Here is a 12333-nt window from a genome sequence, read left to right as displayed (position 1 = left end):
ATAAGTATTGCTACTCCGGCTTTCTTTTGATTTCCATTTGGATGGAATACCTTTTTCTATCCCCTCACTTTCAATCTGTGTGTGTCTTTAGGTCTGAAGTGACTCTCTTACAGGCAGCATATATAAGAGTCTTGTTTTGATATCCTATCAGCTACTGTATGTCTTTTGATTGGAGCATTTAGTCCATTTACATTTAAGGTAATTATTGATATATATGTTCTTATTGCCATTTTGTTAATTGTTTGGGAGTTGTTTTTGTAGGTCTTTTTTTTCCTTCTTCTTTTGCTCTCTTGTGATTTGATGATTATCTTTAGTGTTATATTTGGATTCCTTTTTCCTTTTTTATGTGTATCTATTATAGATTTTTGGTTTGTGGTTACCATGAGGTTTTAAAATAAATAAATAAATGTGTGTGTGTGATTGTTTTAAGTTGCTGATCTCTTAATTTCAAATGCATCTTAAACAACTCTGCATTTGTACTCTCCTCCCCTCAAACTTACTATTTCTGATATCATATTTAATTTCTAACTGTTTTGTGTATCCCTTAACTGCATAGTGTGGATATAGATGATTTTACTTATGTTATCTTTTAACTTTCCTACTGTCTTTGTGTGTGGATGATTCACTACCTTTACTGTATGTTTGCCTTTACTGATGAGCTTTTTGCTTTTATAATTTTCAGATTTCCAGATGTGGCCTATTCTTTTTCACTTAGAGAAGTTCCTTTAACATTTCTTGTAAAGCTGGCTTGGTGGTGATGAACTGTTAGCTTTTGCTTGTCTGTAAAGATTTTGATCTCTCCATCAAATCTGAATGAGAGCCTTGCTGTAGAGTATTCTTAGTTGTAGATTTTTCCCTTTCATCACTTTAAATATATCATGCCACTCCTTCTGGCCTGCAGAATATCTGCTGAAATGTCATCTGGTTGCCTTATCAGAGTTCTCTTGTACATTACTTGTTATTTTCCCTTGCTGCTTTTAATATTCTCTCTTTATGTTTAATTTTTGCCATTTTAATTACAATGTGTCTTGGTGTGTTCCTCTTTGGGTAGATTCTGTATGGGTCTCTCTGTGCTTCCTGGACTTGGATGTCTGTTTCCTTTCGCAGGTTAGGGAAGTTTTCAGCTGCTACATCTTCAAGTATGTTCTCAGCCCCTTTATCTCTTTCTTCTCCTTCTGGGACCCCTATAATGTGAATATTAGTGTGCTTCATGTTTTCCCAGAGGTCTCTTAAACTGTCCTCATTTCTTTTCATTATTTTTTTCTTTTCAGCATCAGTGATTTTCACTACTCTGTCTTCCAGGTTGCTGATTTGTTCCTTTGTATTGTTGATGCCTTCTAGTGCATTTTTCATTTCAGCTATTATATTCTTAATTTCTGGTTGTTCTTTACAGTTTCTAACTCTTTCTTAAAAACTTCTAACTTCTCACTCTGTGCATCCATTCTTCTCCCGTGTTTTTTGACCATCTTACCTATCACTACCCGGAACTCTTTCTTGGGTAGATTGCCTATCTCCACTTCACCTAGTTCTTCTTCTGGGATTTTATCTTGTTCCTTCATTGGGAACATGTTCCTCTGTCACCTCATTTTGCCTAGGTTACTGTTTTTATTTTTATGTGTCTGGTAGATTGGTTGTTTCCTGACCTTAGACAATTGGCCTTTTGTAGGAGATATCCTGTGCATCCCATCAGCACACTCCCCTCTTGTCACCCGAGCTATAGGTTCCCTCTTATGAGGGCTGTTGGGTCCTTCTGTTGTGGCAGGCTGACTATGTAGGCAGGCTGGTAGGCTTGGTTGACCCCTGGTCTGGTTTGTTGCCAGGCCCTGCCTTGTATGGAGGCTGCCAGCCACTGGTTGGTAGGACCAGATCATGAGGTGGCTGACTGCAGAACCCTGTGTGTAGGGGTGGTCCTGGGGCTAGTGCTGACTCACTGGTAGGAGGAGTCCGGGTCCGGAAGACTTTGGGGCTGTTGGTACCCACTGGTGGGTGAAGCCAGGTCCTGGAGCTAGTGCCAGTCTACTGGCAGGCAGAGTTGGCTCCTGCAGTCTGGCTGCATGGCCTGGGGCCGGGGGTGGGGGGCGGGTCTCAGAGCTGGTGTCAGATTGCTGGTGGGTGGGGCTGGTTCCTGACACAGCTGGATGCAGGGTCTGGGGCATCTTGAAGCTTTTATTGGCCTGCTAGTGGGCAGGGCCAGGGCTCAGCTGGTCCCAATGCAGGGTCCGATCTCCTGGTAGGCAGGCTGGGTCCACAGGCTGTGGAGCTGTGGTTTTCTCGTGACTGGTGTCTGCTCCCCGGTGGGTGAGGCTGGTCTAGAGGCTAGAGCAGGCTCGCTGGAGAGTGGAGCCAGGCTCAGGGGATTATGGGGCCAGTGCCCGCCCACTGGTGGGTGGAGCTGTGTCCTGGGCCCTCTGGTAGGCAGGGCTGTGTCCAGTAGAGGCTGGGGGCTCAGGAGGTAGTAAGGCAGCCTGTCTGCTGGCAGGTGGAGCCGTGGACCCATGCAGTTAGTTGCTTGGCTTAAGACATCCCCGCACTTGCCCCTGTAGGCTGTGGGACCAGGGCAGTGCTGGGTCCTGGGACTCATAAGCTAGAGAAAGGGTTCCGTACCGGTGCTTGCCAGCACCAGTGTCCACAAGGTAGAGCAAGCTCCTAAAAATGACTCCAAGTGTCTGTGTCCCCAGGATGAGCTGCAGTTGCCTCCTGCCTCTCTGGGAGACTGTCCAAGATCAGCAGGTAGGTTTGACCCAGGCTCCTATTAAATTACAGCTTCTGGGAATTCCCTGGTGGTCTAGTGGTTAGGACTCTGCGCTCTCACTGCCAAGGGCCCAGGTTCGATCCCTGGTTGGGGAACTAAAATCCCACAAGCCATGCAATGTGGCCAATAAAAGAAAAACAACATCACAGCTTCTGCCCTGGGTCCCGGTGTGCATGAGATTTTGTGTGTGCCTTTGAAGATTGAAGTCTCTATTTCCCCCAGTCCTCTGGCACTCCCGAAAGTAAGCCCAGCTGGCCCTCAAAGCCAAATGCTCTGGGAGCCTGACATGGGGCTGGGGTCTCTCTCCCCTTTGGGAGAATCCCTGCAATTGTAATTATTTTCTCGTTTATGGGTCTCCCACCGAGGGGTATGGGACTTGACTATATCACGACCTGCCCCTCCTACTTGTCTTGTTGTGGTTCCCTCTTTATGTCTATAGTTGTAAAAGTTATTTTCTGGTAGCTTCCAGTCTTCTTCATTGAAGTTGTTCTGCAAATAGTTGTGATTTTGGTGTGTCTGTGAGAGAGGGTGAGCTCAGGGTCTTTCTACTCTGCCGTCTTGGCCACTCTCCTCAGTCTGGTCCTTTCTTAGCTGGTTTAGCCTTGACTTCCCCTGTTAAGCCCCTATTATTTCATCCCTTTTGAGTCTGCTACTTTGGTTAAGAGGAACTATTGATTATTTGCAGAGCCCAGACGGAGTGAAAGCTCATTCCAGGGACTTCAGCTGTTCTTGGCCCCAGAAGCTGAGCTCAAATTTTTCTTCTCTGCTAAATTTTTCTGATGGCCTTTTACTCCTTGCAGAAACAAGCTCTCTCCTTGGCCTCCACACTACACCCTGACACACATCCATTAACACACTTGTGTAAAACCTCTTGTGTTTATTTGTTTCCACGAGTTTCTACTTCTGCCAGCCTGTAAGCTCTTGGTAGACCATGGCTGATTCCTTTATGTACATCCAGGTTCAAGCACAGTGACTGACTTAGTAAACACCCAGTAAATAGTAATACCTACCATTTATTGAGCACTTACTATTTTCTGGGGCCTTGGGTAGCCTTTACAAACTTTTTTTTCCCTAGTTGAATAATAACATCTTTTAATCAACCAGAAGATTGGGGGTAGGAAGTGAGAAGAAGAGGTAAAAGTGCTGGAGAAAAACATGTAACTAATGCAAAATAACATATATTGTGACTTAAACCCCCCCCCAAAAAAACACCTTCTATTATGTGAATTAGCTGGATAGTGTCTTTCTTTTTTTTTTTTCGGCCGTGCCACATGACATGTGGGACCCCAGTTCCCCGACCAGGGGTCGAACCTGTGCCCCCCATATTGGAAGCACAGAGTCTTAACCACTGGACCACCAGGGAAGCTGGGTAGTGTCTTCTTAATCAGTCAGCTCCTATAGAGAAGGAATATCCTTGCCAATCTTGTTTACTTTGTTCACATTCACCTATACACGCTCTAATTTTTTTTTCAAATCTATTGAGCTATAATTGAAATGCAGTAAATAGCAATATTTAGCAGCATATAATTTGATATATGTTGGCATATGTATACACCTATAAAACCACAATCAAGTCAATGAACTTGTTTCCTTGGGTACCGAGGTGACTGCTGATTTGCTTTCTGTCACTTTAGATCAGTTTATAATTAGATCTTATCTATAATTAGACAAGATCTTGTCTAATTTAGATCTTGTCTATAATTTTATTTAAATGGCATCATACAGTATGTACTCTTCTTTTGTCTGGTTTCTTTTGCTCAGCATAATTATTTTGAGACTCGTTCATGTTGTTTTGTCGTATTAACAGCTCATTCTCTTTTCCTCCCCATTTTATTGTGATATAATTGACATATAACAGTGTGTAAGTTTAAGGTGTATAACATAATGTCTTGAATCATGTATACATTACACCAACATGATCACCACAAGTGTAGCTAACATCCGTCACTTCACATACAGTTTTTGTTTTCTTGTGATGAGAACTTTTAATACCCACTTCCTCAGCAACTCTCAAGTATACAGTACAGTATTGTCAACTATAGTCGCTATGCTGTACATGACATTCCCGTGATTTTTTCATCTTATAACTGGAAGTCTGTACCTTCTGACCACCTTCAGTCATCTCTCCCACCCCTCCCCCACCTCTGGCAACCACCAATCTGTTCTTTGTTTCTATGAGTGCAATTTCTTTAGAGTCCACATATCGGTGAGATCATATAGTAGTAAATACCCCAAATAAATAATAATAGCTAATATTTATTGAGCTCTTACAGTTTTCCAGGACGTTGTGTGGACTTCATTGTTACCACCATTTTAAGATGAGAAAGCCGAGATCACATAAATAGTAGTGGCTCAGGTACAGCGCTAACCAGGGCCTGTATTTTTTCTAAAAGAATAGCATAGGATACAGCAAGTTTATGATGCAAGTTATTGTCAACTGAAAAAAAGAAAAGCACAACCTAAAAGTTGAGACTTATGTTTTATTTGGCAGACTGAGGGCTTAAGCCTGGGATACAGCCTCTCAGATGGCTCTCAGGGTCTGTTTCAAAGAGGTCAGGGAGGAGCTAGGATATATAGGAGTTTCTGCAAAAAACAAAACAACAAAAGCAACAAATCAGGTAGTCAAACATCAAAAAATTACTGCTAATTAAAGAAGAACCAGACATCTCAAGTTAATGACTTGAGTGCTTTTCTATGTATGGGAAGATGCAAGAGTCTGGGCTTACTGAAATTATTCCTTTGATCTGCACCTTAACTATCTAGGGCTGGTATCCTAGTTTTCTCCATCCTGAATCCCCTCAGGGTGCATTGTTGGGGGAGGGGTGGTAGCTGCAGTGGCTGATTTCTTGATGGCTGAAACATCGTCTGCTGACTGATATGGCAAGTGACATTCTTTATCCACACTATGGACAACGATTTATAAGTACATAAAATTAAGAAAAAGATATTCTGTACTGATTTCCTAACAAAAACTTGTATCTACCTCAATAAGTAGTTTTTAGGTATTTAACTTAAACTTAATAGCAGTTTTCTGTCCTTCTGGGACAGAATAAATTGAGGACTTGGAAGTCCAAAGAGCTTTGAGATTGCAGAAGGATAGAAATTCCCAGCTGGGGAAGGAGGACATAGCAATGACTAATCATGTTTCACTCTTTTCTTTACGAGCAACTACAAGAGGCATTTCTCCTGAGACTTAGTATCCAGGTAATTGGGCTTCTTCCGAAAGTCCATTTCATGTGTATTGTGAGGATGCCGAAGTCTAGTAAGTGACTGAATCTTCCTCTACAAGAGCCAATATTACATGTGTCTGGGCTATGCTTACCCATCTTTACTATTTTATACCCTATCTTTTAATCCTGACTCTCTGTTTGCCTTTATTCTCTTGTACTGTATCCATTGTTTAGAGGAGGGAATAAACACGGGGACAAATAAATAAGAATATGAGCCTTATCTTGACCTGTGTGGCCAGGAGCTTCATTGTCAGAGGTAGACACACTGGATTCTGCAAATACCAGGCTCAGTGCAAGATTTGGTTTTAGGTATAGACAGCCTAGTCACAGCGACAGCCTTCTTTTATCCTATGACAAACCATCTTATACCAAATCACAGGTGTTGGCAATGTATACTAGCAGGGTATTTTACTCAGATTAGTGATGATGGTGTCCACACCTCCCCCCCTCTTCTCCCCTCCCTCTGCCTCCTCTTCCTTTCCTCCTGCCCCTCCTTAACATTTCACCAGAATCTGTATTTGAATAGAACTGGCTGCCATGGCTGCAGGGAACACGCCGATATTCTTTGAGGGTGGCATTCTGATTCTTGTTTTCCCTGGCTAGAATGCATTGTTACTGGATTTATTCCTTCATTACCTTGTGTCTCTGTGGAAGCATTTGTTTACCACGTTCTGCAAAGTTCTTGTCTCCAAATAGATTGAAAATGACTCGTAGGCGCATCTTAGTCGTCTCCGTCATCACGGCAGGGCTTGTTCGGTGCTGTGCACAAAGTAGGACCTCAAATATTGGAGTTGTGACTAATAATGCTGTGGTGTCTAAAGAGACTTGCTGCTAAGGGGTGCGGGTAATGCCATTGTGACTATTCGGTGAATGTTAATACTTTAGCAAACCTTTTCATAAAGTTGCTTTGGTGGTGAAAAAATTCCAGACCTTTCGCCCATTACCCTACCTTTTTTTTTTTTCTTTTATACATCTTTCTAACTTCCAAAAGAAAAAAAAAAAGTTTAAAAAAAGAAAAAGGTCAAAAGGGGTGGAGGTAGGGGAGACTAGCAGCTCAGCTCTCCTTGGGATCTTTACTTATCTACCCTAAGATCATGCATCTGAGCTGTGATCATCAGGGATCGTGGATTTACTCCGTTTGTAGATTACGTATAAATGGAAGCAGGGACTAAGAGTTTTCGAATCTACCACAAGCCTCATACCGTTTTCTCACACAATCCTGACGATTATCCTATAAGGCAGACATTGGGAAGGAACAAGAAAGAAGAAGAGAAGCAAAAGAAGGCTTGCAGGATCGCAGCGGACAAGCAGGAAGTGGAATGCATCCGATTTCAAAGGCAAGCTCCGCATCCCGCTTCGCATCCCTGGGTGCAGCCGCCTGTTCTGGGTGTCGTCTCCCTTGGCGTTCTCGTTCCTGCACAGACACGGGCAACTCTTCACCAGAGCGACACCGTGTTGTGTCAAGGTATCCGGGAGGAGCCTCACTCCTCGCGCTGCACCCTAGATTCCTCCACCCGGCCTCCCAGCTCTGAGCGCAGGGCAGCCCAGTTAGCTGGTTTCAACCCGCAGGTCGCGGGCTGCGCGAACTGACTGCAAGCTCCTTGGCGCTGCCCCCCTCCCGCCCCCCGGGCCGCGGGGCTGCTCTGATTGGACGTGGCTGCGCCCGGCCGGCCAATGGTGAGGCGGCGGCAGCTTCCCGGAAGTGGCGGCGCGGCCGGCGGTGGCTGGGGCTTCCGTTGCTCTCTAGGCAGGCGGTCAGTCCGCCCGGGTTGGCGGACGCAATGAGCTGCTTCGAGGGGCAGATGGTCGAGTATCCAACCATCTCCATAGACCGCTTCGACCGGGAGAACCTGAGGGCCCGCGCCTACTTCCTGTCCCACTGCCACAAAGGTGAGCGAGCGTAGCGCGCCGCCCCGTCCCGGGGAGCCGGGCTGCGCGGGTTCGGGCCCCGCGGGGAGGTCGCCCAGGGGCTGGAGGGAGGAAAGGCGGGGGTCGGGGTCCTGCAGGAGGGAGTTCAGACTTTGGGGTGCCAGGGGAGAGACTAGCGACTCACCTTGTCCCGGCGGGCTCTTCAGCCCGTCTGACGCTTTAACTCCTCATCGGTACCGCGGGACAGAACAGCGACCTCCAGTTGTCACTGACCCAGGCCACTTTGATCAGGCACAACTATTCGAGTTTTGGGGAAGCTCTCCCAAGGCCCGATAGTCAGAGGTTGGCAAGGATTACTTAGTTCTTCCCCCATATCCTCGCGATCATGTTATAAAGACAAGTTAGATGAAATTGTGCCATACCCACAGACATTGATTAGCAAGCATGCACGCACTCAAATTAAGCTTTCTGTCTGTAAGCTTGGCCAAGTGCAAGCTCCGCCTCCTTATAGATGTTCTTTACCCCTATGAAAGGTTCGTTTTGGTCTAGAGGCAGGATGCGGTTTACTTTACAGACGGCCAGGTCAGGCAACCAGCATACCAAGATTTCACAGCAGGAGGCGGTTAGGACTTAAGCTTAGAGCATCACTGCCTAATGATATGATGCCGAGGTTAGAGGCTCCAGGCAAGACTGGAGCGTCTCTAAAACATTTTAGCCAGTCTCCAGAGCTGGAGTACCACTTATTTCACAACCACTGTCCATTTTTTAACATCTGGTATGCTGACTGACACGTCACTAACTTCACCTATGAAAACAGGTTTAATATTCATTGTGCTAATTAGCACAGCCTTGGGCATTGACCAGAGATGAAGCTTAACTGAAGCGTTCTAGAAGCTGCCTCTTGGAGTGTGGACTCCCAGAGTAGCTTAAGTAGGATGCCCCCAACCCCTCTTTTGAGGAGTGACTCAGATACATATTCACGTATATATCACACGGTGTGATTTTAAAGTAAATTACAGATATCAAAACATGCCCTTCATCACACAGTAGGTGTGGAGATCAGCTGTTGTGTTGTGTGTGGAATCACTCACTTTAACCTGGTGTAAATCATTGAAATTTCTGCTTTTGGGAAATGCCTCTGCTTTCCGGTTCTAAGTCCCTAATTCTCTCTCTTTAATGATGAAAATCTGGACCTCCTCTATCGATTTGCTAAAAAAGCACATGAGCCTCTGTGAGGGTCTTTCTGCTTCTTTTTGAAGACAATATTTTTGTTTTTGTCTTGTTTTTCATTGAGAAGCCACTGCTGGATGAGGATATTTTTACCTTTTGTGTTGAGTCTGCCAGCATTTCTGAACTCACATGTGGTGGCCACAACTAAAGAATGGATTTGGGGCTTGGCCTTCATGTTTTGGAGTAGTGAGTTTGGAGAACGTGTTCATCTAGAGGAATTTGTTTGTTTGTTTTTGTATTTGTGTATTTATATTATTTATTGATTTTATTTTTTAAATTGAAGTGTAGTTGTGAAGTCTGCATCATTAATTTGTACATTAAGCAAGACTCTCTCCTGTCCAGCAGTGTATAATAACTTTTCCTGTGTTCTAATCCCATGTGGGTCTGTTTTCCCAGTGAGGATGTAAACTGATCAAGGGCAAGAACTCAACTTCTGCTTTCTGAGGTTTGCCACATTACCTATTGGTGGTTTTTAACCTTTTTGGGAAACAAGACTTCTTTGGATGTGCCATGGACTGAATTGTGTCCCCCCCAGTTCATATATTGAATCCCTAACCCCCAGTGTGACTGTATTTGGAGAAAGGGCTTTTAGGAGGTGATTAAGGTTAAATGAGGTCATAAGGGTGGGGTCCTAATTTGATAGGATTGGTGGCCTTCGAAGAAAAGGAAGAGAGATCTCTCTCCCTCCACATACACAGTGAGGAAAGGCCATGTGAGCACACAGCAAGAAGGTGGCTATTTATAAGACAGGAGGAGAGGCCTCACCAGAAACCAACCTTGGCACCTTGATCTTGGACTTTAGCTTCCAGAACTGTTAGAAATACATTCTGTTTAAGCCACCCAGTCTGTGATATTTTGTTATTGCAGCCTGAGCTGACTAATATAGAATATCTGACAAGGTCTATGGACTCTTGTTAAAAAAAATGCACATGAACACGTTAACATCACATTTTGATAAAAGTTGAGGTGGGCCGTGGACCCGCTTGATGCCTCTTTATGGCCCATCTGGAACCCAGCGCTGTGCTCAGGGCAGACTTGACTAAGCACCAGTGAGGCGTGGAGGACACGAGGGGACCCATGACCCGAGATAGTGGCCCAGCGTAGGGGAGGACCCCTACCGGAGACAACTTAAGATGATTTATTCTGGTCAAGGAAAAGGAAAAAGGCCCTGGAAGGGAGATGCTGGGTGCAGTCCTAGCATCACAAAGTAAACTCCCCAGATTCCCTTGACTAGGGTGGTGGGCTGGGGTGTCTTGATGGGACAGGGTGCTGCGCACTGAGGTAGTTTGGAAGCCTGGAGCAGAGTCCTGAGTCAGCCTTGTGTTTGCCGTGACTCAGACTCTCTGGAAACCCCGATAAGGGAGAGTCCTGCCCTGGGATGCACTCCTTGGCTCTAAAGCCTGAACCAGGAGTGACCTGAGGAGATGCACACTGTGAGGGGGCAGGTGGACCGTCCTGTGGCGGCACGTGTTTGGTCAACGTCGCCCACTTGAGGTGCGGTGACGGCCTTGTTTTCAAGAGTTAAGGATTGTCACATATAAATTTGAGGGCACATGTGTTGGTGGTAATTAGGATAATTAGATTTTTTTCTTGTGGGTTATTGTTAGGCTGTTTAACATTGTCTCCCCATCAACCCAGCTGGACTGCCTTTGCCGTTTGCCTTCATCAAGGGTGGTAACAGTCAGTGTTTACGTAAATTAATCAAAATGCAAATGAAAGTCATTTTCGGTAAATGATTTGAGGAGGAAAAGACTTTCAAAATAATCTATTTGGTTATAGCTTTTTTTTTTTTTTAAGTAAAATTAACTTTCCAGCAGCATTTATGTATTAATCTTAAAAGAGCTGGAAAAAAGTTATATAGAGAAAATAATTTTGTATAATTAGCTTTAAACTTTTAAACTTATTATCAGTTTTTAGAAAACTTATAATGAAGATTGTTAATTCGTGGTTAGACAGCAGTTTTCATGGCTGAATAATATTTCATTGTGCATATATACCACATCTTCTTTATGCATTCATTCATTGATGGACACTTAGGTTGTTTCCATGTCTTGGCTATTGTAAATAATGCTGCAGTGAACTTGGGGGTGCAGATACCTTTTTGAGTTAGTGTTTTTGTTTTCTTCAGTTAAATACCCAGATGTGGAATTGCTGGATCATATGATAGTTCTGTTTTTAATTTTTTGAGGAACCTCCATACTGTTTTCCATAGTGGCTGCACCAATTTACATTCCCACCAACAGTGCACAAGGGTTCCCATTTCTCCACATCCTTTTCAACATTTGTTATTTTTCTTTTTGATAATAGCCAGTCTAATGGGTGTGAGGTGGTATCTCTTTGTGGTTTTGATTTGCATTTTCCTGATGATTAATGCTGTGGAACATCTTTTCATGTGCCCGTTGGCCATCTGTATGTCTTGGGGAAAATGTCTATTCATATCTGCCCATTAAAAACATCAGATTTTCTTTTGCTGTTGAGTTGTATGAGTTTTTTATATATTTTGGATATTAGTCCCTTATCAGATACATGATTTGCAAATGTTTTCTCCTATTCAGTAGGTTTTTTCATTTCGTTGATGCTTTCCTTTGCTGTGCAAGAACTTTTTAATTTGATGTAGTTTGCTTAGTTTTGCTTTTGGTGTCATATTCAAAAGATCACCACCAAGACCTATGTCAAGGAGCTTACTGCCTATGTTTTCTTCTAGAAATTTTATGGTTTCAGATCTTGCATTCAAGTCTTTAATATATTTTGAGTTAATTTTTGTGTATGGTATAAGATAATGGTTAGGTTTCATTCTTTTGCATGTGGCTGTCCAGTTTTCCTAACACCATTTATTGAAGAGACTGTCCTTTCCCCATCATATATTCTTGGTTTCTTTATCATAAATTCTCAATAATTGACACTCTATGTGTGGCTTTATTTCTGGGCTTGCTATTCTGTTCTGTTGATCCATGTGTTTTTATGCCAGTACCATACTGTTTTAATTACTATACATTTGAAAGAATATATTTTGTAACCAAGGAGCATGTCTCCAGTTTTGTTTTTTTTTCAAGATTGCTTTGGCTATTTGGGGTTCTTTTGTGGTTCTATACAAATTTTATGATTTTTTGTTCTATTTCTATGAAAAATGCCATTGGAATTTTGATATGGGTTGCACTGAACCTGTTGATTGCTTTGGGTAGTATGGACAATTTAACAATATTGATTCTTTCAATCTTTGAGCATGGAATAGCTCTCCATTTATTTGTGTCA

General features: G+C 43.5%; 1 protein-coding gene across 2 annotated transcripts in view; it reads left to right on the top strand.

Annotated features, from left to right (window-relative positions):
* Positions 1 to 12333, top strand: part of DCLRE1C (DNA cross-link repair 1C) — a 57767-nt gene that overhangs the window by 7251 nt on the left and 38183 nt on the right. The window contains exon 1 of one of the 2 annotated variants that reach the window (XM_068561909.1): positions 7701 to 7872. The exons of the other annotated variant lie outside the window; for it this stretch is intronic. Coding sequence (XP_068418010.1) covers positions 7764 to 7872 — 109 coding nt within the window. The 5' untranslated portion in view covers positions 7701 to 7763. Of the gene's footprint in view, positions 1 to 7700; positions 7873 to 12333 lie in introns of those variants that run through there. 2 annotated transcript variants of the gene reach the window in all.

The sequence above is a fragment of the Eschrichtius robustus genome, chromosome 1 (genome assembly GCF_028021215.1).
Source record: "Eschrichtius robustus isolate mEscRob2 chromosome 1, mEscRob2.pri, whole genome shotgun sequence".
NCBI classification, from domain to species: Eukaryota; Metazoa; Chordata; class Mammalia; order Artiodactyla; family Eschrichtiidae; genus Eschrichtius; species Eschrichtius robustus.
Note: the sequence above shows the minus strand (reverse complement) of the source record. Positions and strands in the feature narration are given on the sequence as shown.